General features: G+C 31.3%; 1 protein-coding gene across 1 annotated transcript in view; it reads left to right on the top strand.

Annotated features, from left to right (window-relative positions):
* The window catches only part of LOC130900776 (fringe glycosyltransferase), a 176,505-nt gene extending 154,295 nt beyond the window's left edge, over positions 1-22,210 (top strand). The window contains exons 7-10 of the mRNA XM_057811645.1: positions 9,603-9,673; positions 10,889-10,983; positions 14,240-14,322; positions 17,394-22,210. Coding sequence (XP_057667628.1) covers positions 9,603-9,673; positions 10,889-10,983; positions 14,240-14,322; positions 17,394-17,454 — 310 coding nt within the window. The 3' untranslated portion in view covers positions 17,455-22,210. The remainder of the gene's footprint in view (positions 1-9,602; positions 9,674-10,888; positions 10,984-14,239; positions 14,323-17,393) is intronic.
* The last annotated feature ends 376 nt before the right edge of the window (positions 22,211-22,586 follow it).

The raw sequence follows: 22,586 nt of genomic DNA, 5'->3' as shown, positions 1-22,586 counted from the left end.
ACATATTCAATGGAATTCATGTCTGATGAATTTGACCAATTCATTTTTGGACATCTCTTTCCTCTAGGATGTTTTGTACCATTTCCGTGCGATGTGGTCTGGTATTATCATCTGAACTATCGGTCTTATAATGTTTTCAGCGTATATAGTACCTATCACTGTTCGCTCAATGAACATAACCGGTGCACATAGATCGTTTTTCAGGATTTAGGCGGCAAAAATTATTTTATGTGATATTTATATTACAAAATAGTTACATAAAAAGAATTCTGTGGTTGGAATAACTTATCGAAATTATTTGTTGGTGCACGGTGGTTAGACGCACCTACTTGTGATTTTTCATCCAAAAAAATTTTATTCGAGATCGTAGTTGATTTCAAAGTGTTTTTTAATATTATATTGAAAATACATACGACATACTCACGGCTTTCCTCAAGGAGGGACAGTTGTCTACGTTTTAGTAATACTTTCAGGTATATATTATTAAATAAAACAAAGTTTATTTTGTTCTAATAAGTAAGTAAATATATTATATTATTAAAAGGATCTTTACATTCTTTATATAATATTAAAGTTACATAAGCTAAATAGATAATCACTAAAAATAATCAATCATAAATTGGACACTTATTCATCTACATTTAAATTTTAGCCGCTTTCATCAATTTCCATTGGTCGGTTTGGCTCAGCAGGAATTAATAGCTGCATTGTCTCAGACAAAAATAATTTTGAAGCGGTTTTTTTTGGTCTTTCTCATGGAACTAATAAATGGGTCGGATGTTAATAGTATCCTATGATAAATATCTAAGTTGCATTCTTCCCTCGAAAACTTGCGAGCAAAGTTTAGGCGATAAGACCTAAAGAGTTTATTGCGGGACTCAGCAGCTTCTTCCGAAAGCTACCCTATCAGCAACAACGAATTTTCTATTCGTTGGAGTCATAGGATGCCAGCCATATAACTGAACATATAATTTCGCAGTTTCCATGGCGTATTTATCATATCAAATGTTCCTTCCAACAAAGAATTATTGGCCGCCAAAAAGTTTTCAAGTATTCTGAGTGCCAGAGACCACCTCTTTATCAAATCACATTTAAAATACGGAAACTTCTTTTTTATCACATTTTTATGTTCTTCTGTGACCCCGTAACACACGAGTAAATAATTTTCTAAATATTGAATTTTTTCATTTGTCGATAATGAATGTTGCTCGTTCATTTTATCGAAGAGTTATTTACGAGTAAACATTTTCACCCCCGAGAAACCAGTTTAACCTATAACAATAAAAAAATAATATTAACAGAAAAACATAAAATTTTTCCTATTTTTGTGAAAAAAATTTCAAACTCGTTTATTTTAAAAACTAGCAGCCGATTTTAAGCAGTTTTCTTTACAAGACTTTATATTATATAATGAAATCAAAAATGTAACTCGGAAAGGTGCGGAAGTAAAGTTTTTTTTCGATTGAAATTGAAAAATAAAGAAAAAACATTTCTAAAAAAGGGTATTATTGACGGCTCATTAAGTCATTTATTGACAATATATTTAATACATATTTAATTCAATTTCAAACAAGCAAATATGACACGACACATAAAATATTCATCGAAGAAAATGATATACGAAAAGGGCGTCAAGAACTTTCACGTGCAGTAAGTGCGACAATCAAGTTTCGACTAGTAATGCAGCGCGCTCGCGCAGTATAGGGATGTGGGTGGGGTTGGCTATTGTTCGTCAGGTAGTCTACTATTCCAGGAAAAAAATTGTTTGTCATTAGTCGATTATTGGAATTTCGACTTATGGCCGCCTAATTCCTAGAAATCTACGTATATGCGGTGTTCGGCGACCATACATCATCATACCCCTCTTCCCCAAAAAAGCATCAAGTATCCGCCATGATATGTAACAACATCTCTGGTGAAATTGAGTCGTTCCTGTCTATCTGGGCCTCTCCAGATTCTTTCCCACCGACTATCACCGTTGAAACCAAATCGGGAGTCGTCGGAAAAAAGAACGTTCACTTAGAAACAAATTGTAAATAAATTTGGTAAATAAATAAAAAAAATATCTTTTTCGGAAAACACTGAATCACCCACTCTTACGAGTTATGAGCACTTTTATAAAATTGCTTTCGATTTCTACTTCCACGCGGAATAATAAAAAGCAATCGAAAATATTAGTCTATCAAAGGAAAGCGAATCTTTCAAATTTCATTTCACCGGTAGTTTGCAAAAAAGGTACATGATCTCACGTACGTCGGTAGACAAATTAACAGCATCTGAAATCAAAAACGTTTTCGTTCTCAAATCGATGTAACCGCAACGTTTCGAGTGATAGAATAACCGTGGAATAAGAGGCAATTTTATTCAGTGGTTTCCGCGTGAAACTCAATTCGATTCAAACAATCAACTCGGATTGAGACGAAAAAAAAAGCGCCGTGCATAATGGAATTATCGTCTATTCCATTTACCATCAAAAATATAATTCAAGCATACCAGACTACTCGAGGAGTTTTTGTCAAATTATACTCAAGAATTCAAAAAAAAAGTAACTGAAATTTATATATCACGAAGTGAACGAAGAATGAATTTTGGTATCAATAATTTCTTACCCTGATCTATTTTGAGCAGTATGTCTCATACCCTATGTGGTAAGACAAGCAGCCACTTAGCTGGATCCTTTTTCGGTTGTAAATGTAATATGGAGACACTGATATGAATATGTCAAATTTTACATTGCTGCACGAAGTGAAAAATTTTATGTACGAAGCCGCGCAGCTAAAAGTTTTTATGTTTTTTAATTGACTAAATTTGTGTAAATAGACCAAATAAAGTCTTACGTAAATAAAAATTTGATTGTAATTTAATTAAACCAAGAAGTGAAGTTTTCTTCTCAAAACGCACGTGTCTGTTATGAGATCTCATTACGTGCATGTTATTGTTAAATCTCATTTAAAAGGAATGTTGACGGTCCGATTTTTCACGTTTACAGACATAAGCGTAGAAAAACTGATATTGCATGATCATCGTGTGACATACCGCGAGATTCAGGCATACGTTCAATATTGTATGAACGTTCGGCTGTCAAAAAATTTTTTCTCGTTGTATACCTCATAATTTGATAATCACTCAAAAAAAAGGCTCATAGAGCAACGTAGAACGGTCAATTCTTAACGGTACACAAGAATTTGTTTGCAAGAACTGTCCAAAAAAAAACAGGGAAACCAATCGCAGAAGACAAATCATTCTCCACCACTACAATGCGAGTTTTCACACATCAGTTTAGACAAAAGCGTATTTGAACTGTGAAAATATTGAGTTGATGATTTATCCGTCGTACAGGCAATGATTTCATTTTATTCACACAGATCAAAATAAATTGCGAGATCAACGTTGTTCTATACTTGAAAAAAGAGTTAATGTGTTCAAATCATATGTTTCTAAGGTACTTCAATAGGAATGGAAAAAATGCTTCGACATCTGGTTCAAACATATGCAAATGTATTGATCTTTTTATTTTGATTATTTTAAAATCAATACAACCATTACTTATTATAAATATTTGTTTTTATTCGTCTATCTCAAAACTTAAGTAACAACTGTCGTATTACTTATAGCCGCTTATTAAGATCGTGTTTGAAGAGAGATAAGGAAATAACTTAAAATCTCACGCAAGTGAATGAACAGATAATTTTCAGCTGAAGTAGAAGAAATTAAAGTTACAAGGATACAAATCTCATTCCAATTGAAATGTTCTTTCCATTTTCAAAAAAGTTTTTAATCACATTATTCATTAACACTTATTACTATCGATTAAAACTTATTACTGAACTATTCACTAATTTATTTGAATACACCATTTGGTTTACTTTTCACTATCTCGATGTGTTCACTATGATATCAAATTGCTTATTGACTGTCTGTCTGTTAGGTCCCAAAACAAGGCGACTTGATTCTAGTCCCTTTTTATTAACAAGATTTTGACCATTTCTTATTCTAATCTAGCTTATCCATCCAGAATTAACACTATGCGACTTCTCGAAACTAGAAAATTTGACAAAACGATATCATTCCAAATATTATGAAGGCCACGATTGAGCAATGAACGCAATTCGATGAAAATCTTGTCAAAAATATTTGAAGTTATGATTTCAACTTTGGAATAAGTGCATTGGTAACAAAGGCTAGTACTTTAAAAGAGATTAATACTAATTTCATTTTACCATTTCACTTAATTCCATATCTTCTATTAAATTAAATGATTTATTTTAATTGCATTGATTTGACTTCCTAGTTTGCAATGAACAACCGAATCAGCTTCTTTCTATACACAATCAATGAACTTTTACTCACGTAGTAGTGATAAACATAAATTTTACGAGTTTTTAATTCTAGTTTGACTGCTTCTTACCAAGACGCACCATGCCCTGAAAAATATCTATTCCTGTACAAAAAAAATCAAGCAAAAATATGGTCAAAGAAGGGTATTTATTATTGTGTGGAAAATTAAGATTACATGAATTTATCACGCAGTTCCTAGTTATTTTTTCCATTCAGCATTCAAATGGGATATTATACTTGTTCTTTAGATCGTTAACAATATATTTCCCATCACAACATTTATTTTAATTGCTCCGAACCCCGTATGTTCTGTATATTTTATGTAACAACTGTTCCCTGTCTCTTTTGCTCCAACGAACTGTCATTGCTAAACCAATACTTTGCCAGCCGTGCAATTGATAAATAATATTGAAAAATACCAAGGATATACTAAGAGTTCTTGTTTGTGACTTGTCTGACATTATTTGTTTTGATTCGAATCATTCTAGCCAAAGGAAGATTAAAGGCTTCATTAGATGAAATTAACCTTCACAATAGTGTGCTTTAGATACTTAATACACCACCTACCAGTAAATAAAATAGAAAAAAGTATTTCAATAATTTCTTTGAGATCATTCTGACATTTGAAAAACGTGTCAATTTGGAAAAATATATTTGGGACCCTATAGAAAATTCGATAAGGTGCCACGTCACACTTATTTTTAAGAGAGACAGCTTATAGGCAGGTTGATAACTGTATTATCTATTTTCCAGCAGCAGCATCACATAAAGTTTTATATAGGAACGTGAGAATTTTATCCATTGTATAGACTATCACTAATACCTTTACCTTTCAACTACATATTTTCATATTTTCCTCATTGAAACTATCTAATTTCATCTAACCTTATTTAACAAAAAAAAAAAACAATTTTATTGTCCTCTTTAGACCCCCCAACATTGTAACAGTATACAGGTTTAAGCTGATATAATATTTTGAAAAGTTATTCTACTGCCTCACGACATTAATGTCTACTCACAATTCGTAATTCTTCTCTAAGTTCTTAATTGTAGTAATAAAATAATCAATAACGAATGAGTTTAATTACTTATATATATAGTTAAATAAAAAGAAGAAAAGCTCAAAGTTAGGGTGTAGTAAATAACCGTTTATAAACTGTTTATAAACCACCACTACACCAACACTCACGATTACACTGTCTGACGCGCGTTTCGATAACCAAGTTATCGTCTTCAGAGGCTGAAGATAAATTGTCATTTGTTCAGTTTTTTTCATTAAATTACCTATAACGGATATAGTGTTCAACCAAAAAGGCAAATGGTGAAATTGTTTTATTAAATAGGGTGTTGTAGTTGAGCAAAGCTCCGCATGCTTCGGTTTTTTTATAGTTGCTATAATAGTGCTACCAAGAAAACTGTTTGTAGTGCTGTACATCTACTGAATTATTGAACCATCAACCAATAATTCTATGCTAAAGATCTGTCTAAAACCTTGTAGCTGTTCGTGAAAGTGAATATCTGACAGGGACACTGTCTTTCTCAGCTCAAAAATTTGATGACTTTTGAGTCGTTACTTAGGTCTGTATCCGTACAAAACTCATTTACTCAGAATCAGTTTTATAGCCAAATCTCTATCCGATATCATTTCTGGATGGATCAGTTTGTTAATAACCTAAATTATCGAATTCTGGAGATGATAATCTACTTAAGATCCAAAAGCATCATCTGCATAAGTGATTACCAACTTGTTCTACTGTGTTCATGACATATTCCATTCCATTTAGTGGCATCTCTCGATAGGGTCTTGTGCATCACTGAGATTCAACTGTTTGACTGATTCTTAATTCAGGGGTTGGGATTAGCATATTTTGGAATTTTCTGTACCCAACGGAACGTTTTTTGATTAATATGTTTGGTATATATCAACTCTTGTACAATTTTTTAATACATTCTTGAAACAAGTATAAAGCCTCATTATACATATACAATTTATATCTGTAATAGGGATGCTACTTAAGTTTTGAGATAGACAAATAGAAACAAATAATCATAATTAGATATGGTTTCATTGCTTTTTTAAGATATTAAAATAAATAAACTTTTACATTGAATCAATAGTCGAAACATTTTTCCATTCCGATTGAGGTACCTCCAAAACATGTGATTTGAACGCATCAACATCTTTTCAAGTATAGGAAAACGTTGACATCGAAATTTATTTTGATCTGTGAGAATAAAATGAAATCATTGCCTGCCAAACAAGTACTGTACGGCGGATATTCCATCAATTCGATGTTTTAACTATTGAAAAACGTTTTTCTTTGAACTAATGTAGGGTGGGAATGATTCGTCTTCTGCGATTGGTTTACCTGATTCACTTAACACTTCCAGCAAACAAATGCTGGTGTACAATTCAGAATTGACCCTTCCACGTTGCTGTAATGGAACGGTGGTGATATGGCTAGTGATTCCGAAAAAATTGGCGACCATTTGCTTCTAAGTGTTGAACACATCTTTTGAATTTTTTCAGCATTTCGTGCGGTATCCAACACGAATAAATCTTCTTAACAGCCAAATGTTAGTTGAAAGTGAGGGAGCGGAACTAATGCCTAATTATGGCAGTCTCGCGGTATGTCACATGATGATCTGGTAGCACAGCATCGATATTTTCTGGCACAACAGCCGATTCTGGACGATCTTTACCTTGTAGACTAGAGAAACACGGTGGCCACACCTCAAAAGTTCAATAGCAACCCTCGTATAATTCTTAAAAAAGGAGAGTGTAGTTGTAAGGTTGAAATTCAACAGTATATTTTGCGCTTCGTTGTTAGTATCTAGATAATGATGGACTTAGTGATTCGGAACGTCGATTGCCACCTGCTGCTTCTTCTTCTTGCACTCTACGTATATATATCATATACGTCTATTTTCATTCCAGCGAGTATATCTCTTTCTTTTATTGTATTCGTTTTCATACTATATACACGCGTGCATATATATCCTTCCAATTACATATTTGAAAAGAAAGATGTATATGTGGACCTCCTCCAGTGACACCCCGTTGATAATTCTTAAAAGGGTTCAATACGCGATAATTAAAAATTATGCAAAACATCGAATCTCTCAAATATAAATTCATCAAATGAAATAGTTAAAACAACGTTGTTGTTTGCTTCAATCTTCTACTCTTAATTACATCATAAATAATTCATCTAACTAAAGCACTATCTTCTTGAAACATTAGATAAAGTTAATTACTTCTTATTATAATCACTACATGTTAATATGATATTGATGTTTCTACTTAACTACGAGGGCTGTTTGACGGAAATGTAAGTTTTCTGATGTCTTTGCGGTGATTATATTTTTGTTTCCGTCATATGTCTGATACCATTATCTAAATTTCACATAAATCTGACACAGAGATTAGTTTGATTCGAATGTTAATGTAACTGTGACCTATTGAAATAGATCAACACAGCGATTATTATTGGAATCAGAATAATCCATGATAAATATTACAATGATACAGGTTGGGCTAGCTTGCTACGAATAAACTCGACTTAGTTGAGACGTGGTTCACTTGGTAGCCTAAAGCCAATTTTATTAAACTTTGTAGTACACGATTTTTAAACTTAGTTAAATAACCATCCAATCAAATTTTTCATTCTAAAGCTTATTTTTAAGCAATCTAACCCAGATTAGACTTTTTTTAATTCTACTACTTCTTTGAGGCATTATACTGCATTTAACCCACAAAGAATTCGTTTATTGTTTTTTCGACAATACATGGAAGCAAATGCTCGATCTTCTCTTCGTCTACACATTCACACATATTAGTTGTCCTTTGCCACTCTCCATTTCTCAGCCTGGGTTTTGTATTGTATTTTTTTTCGTTTTCTCTCATTGATTTTTTGCCAAACGCTCTAGATATCACTTTGACCATATCTCCCGATGTTGGGCTGTGATTCTTGGGTTATTATTATCTTCTAAAAATTTCACTGGTAATAACACTGTAACTGGCGGCATCCTCTTCCCTTGTCCCAATTTTGAAAGCCTATCTGCTTGGGAGTTACCTTCCACTTCATAATACCCATGGAGCTAGGAAAGACATAGTTTAGTACCACGAATAGTACTTTGTTTACCGTTGTTTTTGATGTTAATGTTTTTAAGACTGTTTGTCTATCTTTTAGGTTGTTGTACTTTTGCTTGATTCGCCAACTTCTCTACATCACACTCCTTTAAGAGTATGGTAGCTTTCTTTTCTGCGTATATTTATAACTAAGTTGGAATTTCTAGAACCGTTGGCGATATTCATACCAAATACACTTTTTACACCACCACTAACCAACACTCACAATTACACTGTCTGAAGCGCTTTTCGATAACCAAGTTATCGTCTTCAGAAGCTGAAGCAAAAGTTTAGTTTACGTTTTAAGTTATAATCCATATGTTTTAATAGTAATAACATGGTTGCATATAATATATCTTTCAGCAATGAATTAACTTTTATAAAGTCCCAATTTTAACGAGATAAAAAATTTATTTCTTAAGTTCTTGATATGAAATAATATCAGAAAGTGAAATATTTAATTAAAAGTGAAAAAAAATATTTAAATGAATATCGTGAAAATTTCAAATTTTCAACTACACAAAAAAATGATTAATTGGCTTTCAGTTTTCATAAGTTTGATAAAAACCTTAAGCAATTGTCTGCTTGATGATGAGGTTATCGTTACCGGCAATGTAGCGTATGCTGTTATAATACAGTTTTCAATTATTAATTACGTATAACTAAAACATTTTTCAATATATAAGAATAAAGTGACTAAAATTTTTATGGGTTCTTACATTAATACATAATTACGTTAAAAATTAAAAGCATAATAAACTAAATTACTCTAAAATATTGAAATAAGTTATTGAATCTTACTTAGACTAATATTATCCTGGCAACAAAAATAATTACATCTCGCAGGATCATCAAAACGACAAATACTTTCAAACCATTTCCCAATTGTTTTAGTCGTGGCATTTTTACATCCTAGCGCAAAACACGATTTATATGCCACTTTTCAGATTCATCAAAGTTCAATATTTTTCTTACAGTTTAATCTAATATGGAATTAACTATGAACAAATTCCACGTACGGCGATTTTTTTCTCAAATTTGATATTCGACATAATTATTAAGATCTTTTTTAATCTGTCTACTTTAATGGCAGTTAAGTATCCAAAGTAATTCACTATTTCATTTGTTTCAGTGAAGGCAGGTTCATCAGCACCGGCGAAAGAATACGCCTACCTGATGACGTAACTATGGGATACATAATTGGTGAGTATGTTAGAGTGTTAGAAAAATGCTAATTATCTTTTTCATCTCTCACTTTTTTTAAATTGACTCAAATAAATATGTCATTGTTGATATTATTGTCCTTTCTAGTATGTATTTTCGAATGATGTTGCGGGTCGAGGACTCAAAATAAAACTGTCCAGTGAGTTTTTTAAAATGCCAACGTTCCGATCTTTTATTGGATCTTTATCAAGGCTAAAAATATATGGTACGTTATAATTTTGTTCACTGGTTTATCTTCATCATTGAGGCAAACAAATGCTGATGTACCCTTCAGAATTGACCGTTCTGCGTTGCTCTTATAGAACGGTGGCGATATGTCCAGTTATTTAGAAAAAGCAGGAGACAATTTGATGGAGACGTTTCGTGCTCCAACAATTTTTGTTTTGGCTCGTCTTGAGATACCCATACAGTCGATTGTTGCTTAGTTTGAGAATTTGCCTGCACCAATAGACAGGAGCTGTTTTTGAGCAATTGTCAAATTGTGCGGTGTCCAAAGCGAACAAATCTTTTTTGACAGCCAAAAGTTCATGCAGTATTTAGTGTATGCGAGTGAAATTGATGCCCAAGTATGCCTCAATCTCACGGTATGTCAGATTATGATCTTCGAATATCATTTTACGCACAGAATCGATGTTTTCTGGCACAGCAGTCGATTTTAGACGACCTTCACGAAATTCATTCTGTATTGAACGGCAATCATAATTGAATTCAGAAAACCAGCGAAACACGGAGGCTCGAGATGGTGCTCCATCACCAAAGTCATAGGAAATCATCGTACGAAAATGTTCACGATTTATTTTCATTTTTTGACCAAGATAAATGTTTCATCAGTCAATGTCGCCATATCTCAAAACTTAAGAAACAACTCTAGTAGGAGATAGCGGATTTTGAGGAAAAAATGTTGAAGCGTGGGGATTTGTTGATGGAACTAACCATAAATCTAAAGATAGATTCTCAATTCAAAATTCATTCACTAAACTAAACAATATTGAGTGATTTTTCTGTAGGTATTATTTGATAGTTGAGTCACTAGGTAGTAACATATGAACCGACCATTACTAATATACTGAATTAAGGAAATAACGATTAAATTAAACTGACAATTGCCGTAAATTGAAATTACGAACTCGTTCTCTTGATGAAAGTACACTTAATAACGCCCACTAAAATAATTCCTGTTTATCTGTATTTCAGAACACCTTCTCAAACAGCCGCTCACTGTCATCGATCAATTTCATTCACATCTCGAGCCAATGAAGTTTATCAGAAGAGATATGATCGAGGATCAGGTAAATATCGTTTAAATTAGAAATAAATGAAGTATTTCTAGTGTTTATAAAAGAAATTAAATCTACCTCGAAGGCGACGAAGACGACCTCGTAAATATGGTCAGAAAACTAAAACAAAAATATAAAACGCTTTAATTTGAATACGTCACAATGTGAAATAATTATACTGGGTAACGAGAAAGACTTGAACTTGAATAAAGACCCCATTGGAGAATAAGAGAAATGCGAATATTTCGGAGTCGTAGATATGAAATAATCATAGAACGAACTTGATAGTTAAAGCAAATATCTCGTCCAACTTTAGAATGGAAGTTTTTTTCAATATAATAAATTCATCATAAGTTTCGGGTAATAAGAAATTTGAGTTAATATTTATATTAAAAAAAATCGAGCTCAAACTTAGATAGGTTCAGAAAGTTTCAATCTGACGCCTATATGCTCCCACTAATCATGTATATATTGGCATTTGCGTTGGTGGTATCTTAGTTCAGTTTAAAAATGTCCTAAGTAAAGTTCAGGACGAAAAGGACAGTAGACGCCCAAAGACTGTGATGACGAATTGCCCTTTAACATAGTTTTCGCTCAATTTTGCAAAGTTTCTCGTATTTTTGTATTTGAAAAGCTTGGTTATCGCAAATTTTGTGGAAACTGATTGCGAAAATTAGAATATTTCAGATGTATACAGCTTTTTTGATCGCTGTTTCTCAATAATTGCAAAACGTTACTTTTTTGTAAATAGTCCTCGTACAGGACAACCTAGAAAAATTCAGTTCTAATCGTGAATAAAATGTATATTTTCTATAACTAAGTTAAGCATTGTTAGCAATGCCCAAATCCTCTTTTGGGACAAGATTTACAGCAAATATCAATATTTGAACAAAGTTAATGAAGGAGCGGTACGGTACAAAAGTAAAACGAAATTTAAAAAAACAGAGTCAGTTAATATACACGGAAAAACAATAAATTTTGCCCCAGGAGGTTGATTCTCACCTCCATAAATCCAGTTTCATGAGATTAATTAAAAACGAGAATAAATTTTGTGTAGGTAGCCCAACTTAATCGGTTGAAATTTTGTTGTTATGAATATATTTATGCATAGTCGGGTTGCCAGATTTGAACCGAAAAATTTACGAGTTGGTTTTTTTAAACTACATATGTTTCCTTCTACAAGAACGTCAGCAACCCAAATTAAAAAATACGGGTTTTTATATATAATGGAAGCAGCTATAAAATGATGTTTTACTCATTACCTCTTTCCATTTAATAATAATAAGGGTTTTTATATTTAAAAGATGGAAAACGAAGTTTGGAACGACTATTAAAACTGAACCTTGTCTAGACTTACCTGAAATATATTGAACTCGAAATAGAATAGTGGGGGTGCAATTTTTTCCTTACATTTACCAGTTTTTATTATATTTAACTCTTAAAATCTTGAAAAAAACATTCATACTACGAAGATACATATATTAAATCAACAAGTACGATCAATTAAGACCCAAAACCAATCCTTTTCCTCATCATATCAACAACGCTATTTCATTAACAACAATAGATATTAAATTATAAAAATATTCCACTGAATTAAAATCTAAAACACCAAAAAATAAAAGAAGTTATATTATATATTAAGTACCTTGATATGATTGTGATGCTGTTTACATCGGACAAACATCTGAATATTTAGAAAGTAGATCAAAAAGTCATCACTACGAAATAAAAAAAATAAAACTATATTACTAAACCATAAAATGTCAAAAAAGATACATTTAAATCTAACTTTCTCTGAAACAAACTCACAATTTTAGAAATGCTTTGATTCGGGTTGGTTTTTTTTGTCATGTGGAAAGTAAGGATTAAAAATATTTTTACGGTTAAGACATATTTCGATATTATAGAGAAAAATATTATCTATTAAAGAATAAACGACAAAATGACCAAAAGGAGCTTCTGAACTGCCCGAAAGACTGCAAATTAACCAATAAAATCTAGAGTCTAAATTCAACCCAAACTTAAATAATTGCTAATAACACTGCGTGTTTGATGGAGCAACAAGAAAAAGAGACAATTTATAAGTTAAAACATATAAAAAGATTTAAAAATTAGAAAATTGAATGAATTTATTATTTTATTACAAGGTGAAGATTTTTTCATTTAGTGCCACAAGAGCATTTGAAAAATCCTTGTCCACATAACTCTACCTAAGCCGACCATAATAAATTTGATATTTTCCTCAAGTTTCGACTGAACAGAATTACGGTTCGCCAACCCATGCATGGTATTGAACCTTGAGCTACCGTATCAATTGAAATTCGCTGATCCATGTTTCAACAACTACAACAAATGTTTGTATATTGAACCGACGAGTCTGCAGATTTATATATTTTTAGTTGCATTTTATATAAAACTTCTATTCGTAATTATTGTTCCATAAAGTGAATTTACTTATTGAATACTGTTACTGTTTAAATAGTTTCTTTCTAAAGAAGAATTTCAAAGAATCAACTTTTAGTAAATCAAATCAAGCATAGTTGAATATTTCCATCAAAAGGTAATTTTGTTAATTTGGTATTTATTTTCAATTAATTTTTACTGAGACTTTTGGTATGAGTTTACTTTATGAGCAAAAAACAATCTTCCTAGCAAACTTTTTTGACATATACAAACGTAACAGAATAAGAAAATGAATCGAAAACTTCACATAATTTAAAGCTGAAAAATGAAAAAGGAATATGTATGAAATTTTTATGTATATATCACACTTACAAACCTATCTAGCAGTCGGCTCGATTTCTTTTACTACTTCTTTCCATTTTTTTTGCCAGCCCCACACACCCACTATTCTCCATTGTCATCTAACCTCTAATTGAAGTATTGGTTTTACCCATCTATTTTCTGTCATTCAACCAAATGTCCCAACCATCTTGCTCACTGTGCTATATGAGTTATAATTGGGTGCTTATACAATTCTGACAGTTCTCTTTTTGTTCTTTTTCTGTACACACCCCATCTTCTTTAATTTCATCCTAAATTATTCTGAGCATTTCACGTTCCCATACTTCTAGTTGATTTTGTTTTCTTTTGTTCATTGTTCAGGTTTCACATACAAAGGAAACTTGAGGTCTTTTTGTTTTTTGAAACTTTTACAGCATTTGTAGATATAAATAACGATTCACTTTCTTGAAACATATTTATTTCATTAGTTATAATACATTTTTTATTGTATAACATAATGGTTATATTTTCTTTATTACAGATATCATTTAGCTACGCCAAATCTAAAGATGAGTGGAATGTAATCAGAATTGATGGATTCAGTGAAAGCGAAGATCAATATAGGTGAGCAAATTCATTTAAACAATATTCATCAAAATACTTTCTATTATTTAAGTTTTAGTTCTAAAATTTTTAGTTTGACTCCCAAATACTTTGATAGATATGTGTCTCGATTATGAGAAAAATAATTAAGAAGAGAGTATGTCATACCAATATCAAGGAGAACCTTCAACAAAGATCTATGAACTTGTCAATGGATGTATCAATTCAGTAACGGAAACTGGTTCAACTAGGGTGCTTGAGGCTATTACGATCTCACAACTCATTATCTGGTAACAGCCAGATCAGCATACGAGTCTATTTGAGGGTTTTACAAAATTAGAAATGCGGTATCAGAATTCTGATAGAATAATAACAGTCGATGTAGATATGGAAATAAAGGAATCAAAGGAAATGAAGACGCCAATAAACTTAACAAAAAAGCATTCTAAAGCCATTCTCTAGTATTCATGTGAGAAAGAGTTTTGGAAGAAGAAGGAATCTAAAAGAAGAGCTGAGATAGGACAATAAACATAATGATTCCTATGTGATATCCGCAATTAATTCATTTCGATTAATTTGTATAAATTATATGATAACAAGAGGAGGATTCAAGATGTCTTGTTCTATCTAGGCGTCGAAATATTATAAATTCCCCTAAAGAAAGGAGAATGATGAGAGTCAAAGTTGGATGGAATATTAAGCAAAAATATGGAAGTTTAAAAATAGAATTATTATAAAGTATTCCACTTGCCTAACAAACGAGTTATTTGGGATCCCTTAATCTGCTTTATAAAGAAAATAATCTTCTATCATTTATAAAGATTCTGTGAGTTATTACATCTCAAAGATGGTGGTCTAAAAGCTTATAATCATTTTCCCAATAAATAGATATGATTTTACAAGAAAACGTAATGGTGTTTATTTCAAGTCGATAGGATTAGTATTAACAAACTTAAAAAATATTGCCTGAGATCCGTTTCAAATTGGTATTACGTCATTAGCGCCGATTATGTACGAGAGCTAACGGCTTGTTTGGTAAAATGCTACTTGCTAAAGTGACTTGGCGTTATTTTGACGATGAAGAGTTGATTTCTTGATAAAAATGGAGCAGAGGTCTTTTCGTGGTTCTTCAGATAACTTGGCACAAATAGATGACTACTTATTTTGTCACAACCATTTTATGACTGTTAAAATCCGCTGCATGAACAGACAGATCGATGGAATGTGGTATTCATGAGAAAAAACAAGATTTTATGTGCAAGAAACGTTTTAATTTTGAGATACCAAGTGTTAAAGTTGGAATTAAAGCTAAACAAATATATTACATTCAATTTCTAGCGAAGTCGACTTCGATTTGTTGGACTTATTTTGTTCGAGTGAAAAAGTGCTTGATTCTAATTATAAATTAGTTGAAATTAGATGAGGAAAGATTATTGTTTTCCAAAAGTTATAGTTCATCTAGATTTTATTACATTAATTTAGTTAATGCTTGACAACTAGCGAAAGTTGTCAACCAATTCACATAAAAAATGTATTTTTATAAAAGTTTCTTTATCAAAAAAATAATATTTCGATTTCATTATGTAAATCGGACTGAATTTTCCTTATAAAAAACTACTGCTATATTTGCTTTATGTTGGACGTGAATTTTAAAAATTATTAGTTCTGAACAACCGGTAGTGCCCCTACTTATCTCGAAATAATTCCTACAACAAAACCGATTAGTTTTACTTCATAAAACAATATTCCTTACGTAATTTTTCTCCCTTAAGAATACTTAAAAATATTTGGTGCAGTAGTAGAAGTATTGGTACATTTTGAAAATACAATATTTGTAATAAAGCTTCGACATCCTGACAAAAAATACGACTAATACTACACGACGTTATAAGATTGTAAAACAAAACATTGCGATGGGGAAGCAACGGTAGCTTGGCCGACAAAACTTGATCGGCGCTGGTGACGTACGCAAGCGATTGGAGCGCTACAAGAAAAAATGAAATTTCTATCAGCGATAGAGCCGTGCAAAATTTATGTTAATGCGTGCTCAATCATTTAAAAATATCAATCCGACATTGTTTTCAGATAAAGATCAATAATCTCCCGAATAAATATGTAGAGTGTATCGATGTGATAAAAAAATTAATCCTCAAGAAAATTTACAATATATCAAATTTACCTATTTATACATATGGAAATGATTTTATGGCTACTTCCTGTATTTACGAAACGTTCAATCAACTTTGCATACAATAATTACTAATATGTACTAATTACATAGAACTTGTTACGGCATTCCAATAAACGTAATAAAAACGGAAGTGTAACAAGAAAGTAACAAATGGGAGTTAAAAAAAGGTAATAATTATTGGCTATTTGAAAAAGGTAGACATGTAGCGTTAGGTAATTAGCACAGTTATTGGCTGACTATGATTAAACTCATTAGCGTACATATAAGGGTATATAGTAGAGCGGTTGTTAATACCATAGTTTTTATGATGCTACCGACTGTTCTTTATGACAAACCTTTTTCTGTGTCATTTTAATTTCGAACGACTTTGTATGTGACATAACATGTTACAAACTTACTAGAGACCTTCTTACAGTAACAGCAAAGTACATAAACTTGAGTACCAACACTCGAATACGAATAATAAATCTAATTAAAGGCAACAAGGATGCCTCAAAGGGGTACACATGCAGCAAATCTCTACTTGTTCGTGTTCTTTTACGAAGTGAGTTCTTGTTAACAAAATTCTTGGTGTCTTTGACTCTAGAGTTAGGAAATTAAAAAGAACGCCGCTCATTAATTTGGCAAGTCGAGTTACTACAATAAACGTAGAAAAGGTGTTTGTTTTTTAAAAGATAATAAAGAAGGAATTTCCGCTAATATTGGCTTTAATTTTTACTTCAAAATGTTTTCTGTATTTATTTTCCTTTCCTCCCTTATTTGCTTTGCGCATATTCAAATTGCTAAGCCAAAGATGGACGAGTAATTATTTATACAAAGCGTTATCAAATCTTCCAAACCATACTTTTCAACTTTTTCTATTATTTAAAGAATGACTCATCAATTTTATTTTTATTTTCAGGTTCTTGTCTCTTCATTGTTTTCTCTTCCCGTACTTCAGTTTTTGTCCAAGACGGAGGTAAAAATGAAACACAATTATATAGGGTGGACTTCTAAACTAAAAAAATGCAATATTGGATAAAAAATGTGTTCATCAAATGTAAGTTTGTCAACACTAAAGAAGGATTCACTCATTTTATTATTCCAATTAACATAAAAAAGTAAAACATCTTGCGAAAATGGAGATTTACACGTATATACTCAAGTTGTTTTCTAATTCTGATAAGAGAAGCGATAGATATCTGTTGACATTCTTCGTCAACGAAGCTGCTGTATAAAAAAATTTTGTCGTTTTTTAATGTAATAAAAACAAATTGTTTTTCAAAATTTATCTAGTGAGTGACACAAATTTGTCAAAATGAAACCCAAACATCAAAAAATAAGTTAGATAGACCTAAAAACGAAAACATATATTCAAAAAAGTATTAATCATACTAACACGTCATAGTACAGAATTTTCAAACACAAAGTCAAGCGGTTTTAATACAAAGTCGAAAGCTTCCAAATTATAATTTACGGTCATTTTCTTTGTGTCATATTTACAGATCACCATAAAGCACATTGTTTTGTAGCTCATATAATTATAATGCCCTTCATTCAGCAATTCTTCAACTTCAACAAAAGTTTCTGGATTGCTTGATGTAACGCTTTTTGACTTGAGAAACTCATCCCTCTTCCATTAATAACAGATACTCATATTTTGATGTGCTCTGCAAAACTACTGTGCTGTTTATTTATACCTAGTACTAGCTTAGTTCAAATTTCACTGTCGAGGTGGCCGTTGCAGTCACGCATGTATGACTACAACGTGGGTTATGCAAGATAACTTTGGAACTAAATTGTCATAATAAGCAATTGCAATTCTATTTACGAGTTTGCTTTCGTACATCTGTAGTATCATCGTGCAGACAATTTTGTCATGTCTAGTTTGGCATGATATGATGAACCACTATCTCCAACTATTTATCTTATAATCAAACATCGATCTTCTAAAAATTCCTAATATGTATTTATTATCGGTTGTGGATGAACCAGCTGCATCTTCTTTTGTATATAACATTTATACTAACGAGACTATAATTTCATTATTTCATATGATGCTACAGATTTCCCTAATTTATCCTTCAACATTTCGTTAATTTCCGTTGAAATTTAATCTTTTTAACGCAAATACTTAATCTCCGTACGTTGCTCGACACAGTAGTACACAGTGGGAAACAATTTTGAAATTGCTAGTTTTTACACAACGAGAAATTTTTTTATACAAATTTTAGTGAAAAATGTCTTACATTAAGTCACTCTATATCTTATGATATCTTATGAAGTGGTTGAAATTGTAGGAATTTTAGTCAGTTAGACAGTTTAAAAGAAACCTATCATTATATTTCATTTCAATAAAATCTTTCAGTTGATTTAAGAATAGAACGAACAAGGTTAGTCAGTGATCGCCTTATAGAGATAGTGTACAGGGTATCTTCACTTTTTCAACAAATATCATTTTGAATATTACGAGGTATATCAATAAAACTTTTATTGTTTCGTCTCGTAGGGAGAATAAATCTTTTCTGTTGTAAAAAATGGTCTACATGTCAAGATTTACTCAGACTTTCGCTGAGGACGAAGTATACAAAAACTGAAGTGCACTGCTCAACCGTTGTTTTTTGTGTTCTGTAAAAAGTTTTGTTACCGAAATTTCAGTTTTTAACAATTTTAAGAATAAGTGATCGTGAAATTTGCGGGTATTTAGTAACAAGAACACTAATTGTGAACTTACAGTTTTGCTATTCAATTTCGTGCATGAGTTCTTAAGTCAAGTACTTCATTGAACTGTCTAAAGCATCTTCTAATAATTTATTCTCTCATATCACTGCGATAGCAGCGCTATCGCTGATGGAAACAGAAACGGATCTTACATTACGAATATACCTTGTATACTGAAAAAAAGCTTAAATAGATTGATTTGGAATTTGAGAGAAAATCGTATTTTGTTTTCATTTAAACGCAATAGATTAGAATTCCTACAAATCTATATATTATATTAATGTCTGTGATGTTGTACATATATTAAAAAAATACACTATATATATATATAAAACTTTTTGATATATTATGTTGATTTTGTAATATTTTTTAGGCTAGTCTATATATGCAATATAAAAATATATTAATCTGCTTATTTTGATTTATTTTGCAATTAATATCATGTTCATGATGAATAATCATGTAATTATTGTACTCAGATGTGTCAGAAAATTCAAAATTATCAAATTGCATCAAGTATTATTGCTATGATCAGTTTAACACACGTTTCCGAGAAAAATTTGTTTAGTTTTGTTCCAATTTCTTTTTGGTTGGTTGAATATATGCGGATGTTCCCAGAAGTATCTAGCCCAACGAAGAAAACTAAAAATTTAAAAAAAAATATATTTATTTTTCAACGTAATCTCCTTTTAACTCTCTACACTTTTCCCAGCGATGTTCAATAAGTTCGATACCTTTTTTATAATAAGAATCATCAAGCTCCTCAGAATAGCCATTGACTACCGATATCACTTCTTCACTGTTGGAAAATCTTTAACCACCAAGCCATTTTTTCAAGTCTGGAAACAGAAAATAATCTTAGGGGGCTAAATCTGGCTAATAGAGTAGCAATTCAAACTCAAATTCTAAATATAGATTACAATCACAGGCTTCATTTTTCTGAGAAAATCGGTGTAGAGAGTGATTCTTTCATGTGTTCTAGTAATGATAACATTTTCTTATACTGTCGCAATATCATAAAATGTTTCTTCCTTCTGTTTGCTTTAAAATTATGACAATAATATAACTTAATTATAACACTTATTGACGAATTGATGTTGTTTAGCAAAAATGATGCATCATCTTATTTAAATTTTATTTCTCTCTTTATATCTATCATTTTTCTAGTCCAATACATCGACATTTTGAGTGTAACTGACAATTGTACAGTACAATATTTTTGTATATTTTATATATTTTAATTGTGATATTTTCCAGTTATAACATCTCGAAATTTCAAAAATACTGCATTTAGTAAATTTTTTAAAATTGTGACAAAATAGCAACAAGTTTATATCTGAAATCATCGGTAATGTAAATTATTTGCATGTAGTTTCTTGTAAGCGTTTGTATACAAACTTCAATAGATAATTTTCACACAATATCTTATATTTTAAATATGGTGCAATGTTAATACAACTTTTCTACACAATGCAATTGCTCAAAAACTTCATATACAATGTATCCCAGATAGATGGAACTACTCTTATAAGGTGCAAAAAATTCTCTATTTCAATTTTTGTTTTTGGAAATTTAATCCTGCTTGAAAGATTAATTTCTAACATAATTTATGTTTTGGAAAATCAAGTATATCGCGGAAACTCTCCAAAAATCTATTTTTGTTGTAAAAATGTATGTGGAAAATATGAAATAAAGTTATTGACTTATTTTTACTGGCTCAGTACTAATTAGGGATAATTAAATGAAGGTATATCACATTAAATGCTAGGCTGTAAGTATTTGTTGTTTTTTCGGAATGTGTTCTTGATACTATCCGTTATTGTAAACTCTGGTGGTCTAGCAGCTCAACATCTCACACTCATTCTCCCAAACCATCTTCCATTAAATTGATGATTAAGCTAATCAGTAATCCTTGTGTAGAATGAGCCCAGCAACCGTTATGCTGGTAGAAATGAGTTTATCAAATATTTATAGGAAGGTTGTCAATGAATCTTTGCAGAATTTGTAAGTGAGTATGATGTATCAACGTTCCTTCAATTAGAAAAGCTTTGATGATTCGTATCTCTTATAGTGCGGCACACCCAACATTTACTTTTTTTGAAAAACTGCTTTCCTGCTGAAGATGTATAAAAACTTCTATTTTCTGGAATTAGCTCCTCTTAAGAAAAACAAAACTTGATTCGTCACCTTCTACTGAAGTATGACAAATTTTGTTTTTGCACGGAAACATTCTGTTTACTTTATAAACTCTCTATAAATGTACTTTACTTTTATTTGTAATTTCGCTTCGATTTCTAAACAACACTTAATAATCTGAATTCATTGAATTTATAGTAACTAAGGCATCAGTTCCATCCTAAATTTTTGTGTCTTTTTTAATGTAGTAAGATTAAACTTCAAGCGCACTTTTGTTCACTGCAGTATTTGTGAGCAAAATTTAAAATTATAGTGGATCGTTGATTTTCAAATTTGCTAGAAGGATCTAAATGTCGATTCTAAATAACTTATCACCATAAATATTACCACATAAAAGGCATTTTACTATCGAAACTTAATTTTTAAAATCGAAAATTAAGTTAAAAAGTAATATTTAATCAAACAGAACTGAACTCGTTCCACCTATCTGAAGATAAAGTATAGATTTTATTTATAAAACACTATTTTGTAAAAATATGTATACATTGTAGGGAAAGTAGGGTTGAGGAGAACCGTCTCATATAGGAGAAAACTAACGTGTAACAAAAAAACTCTTCAGAATGGCGTTTGTGTAGATACAGGGTATCCGTTATCGTTGGGACTAAAGTAGTGTCAGTATAATTGAAAACTCGGATGAATTGCTGTGAGAGTGATTTTTTAATGTTTCACTCACTAAACTTATTGTTCTCTAGATCCCAACTTTAACAACTTATAGTTTTTACTATAAAATTTATCCTGATACTATTGTGAGACGCTTTTCCTGACCTTTGTATATTCTATGAAATTTTTATAATTGTTTGTAAATAAATTTTTGTTAAATAATCATTGTTTTTATTCAAAGTAACCTACTGGTTCAAAGAAATATTCGGATTTGTATCTACAAATTTAACCCAATTCATTTTCTACAAGACACCTCGAATAGGTTTGGGGCTCAGTAGCTAGGGCTTGGAGTATTCTATAGAGTACTTTAATCATTTTTGAATAATTTCCCCTGAAGTCACATCAACAATAATATGAAATATAAGCTACATTCATGTCTCAATAAATAGTCAGTCTACCTCAGACTCAATCGCGGGTCTGAGGTAGACACCACTTCTGTAGAAACCACTTCTTAAAAGCTGTATCCCAGCAGGATGAAATGCACGGTTGACCCGAATTTAACATCCGGAATATAACTTTTTTTAACAATCACTTGACA

The sequence above is a fragment of the Diorhabda carinulata genome, chromosome X (assembly GCF_026250575.1).
Source record: "Diorhabda carinulata isolate Delta chromosome X, icDioCari1.1, whole genome shotgun sequence".
Lineage (NCBI taxonomy): Eukaryota > Metazoa > Arthropoda > Insecta > Coleoptera > Chrysomelidae > Diorhabda > Diorhabda carinulata.
Note: the sequence above shows the minus strand (reverse complement) of the source record. Positions and strands in the feature narration are given on the sequence as shown.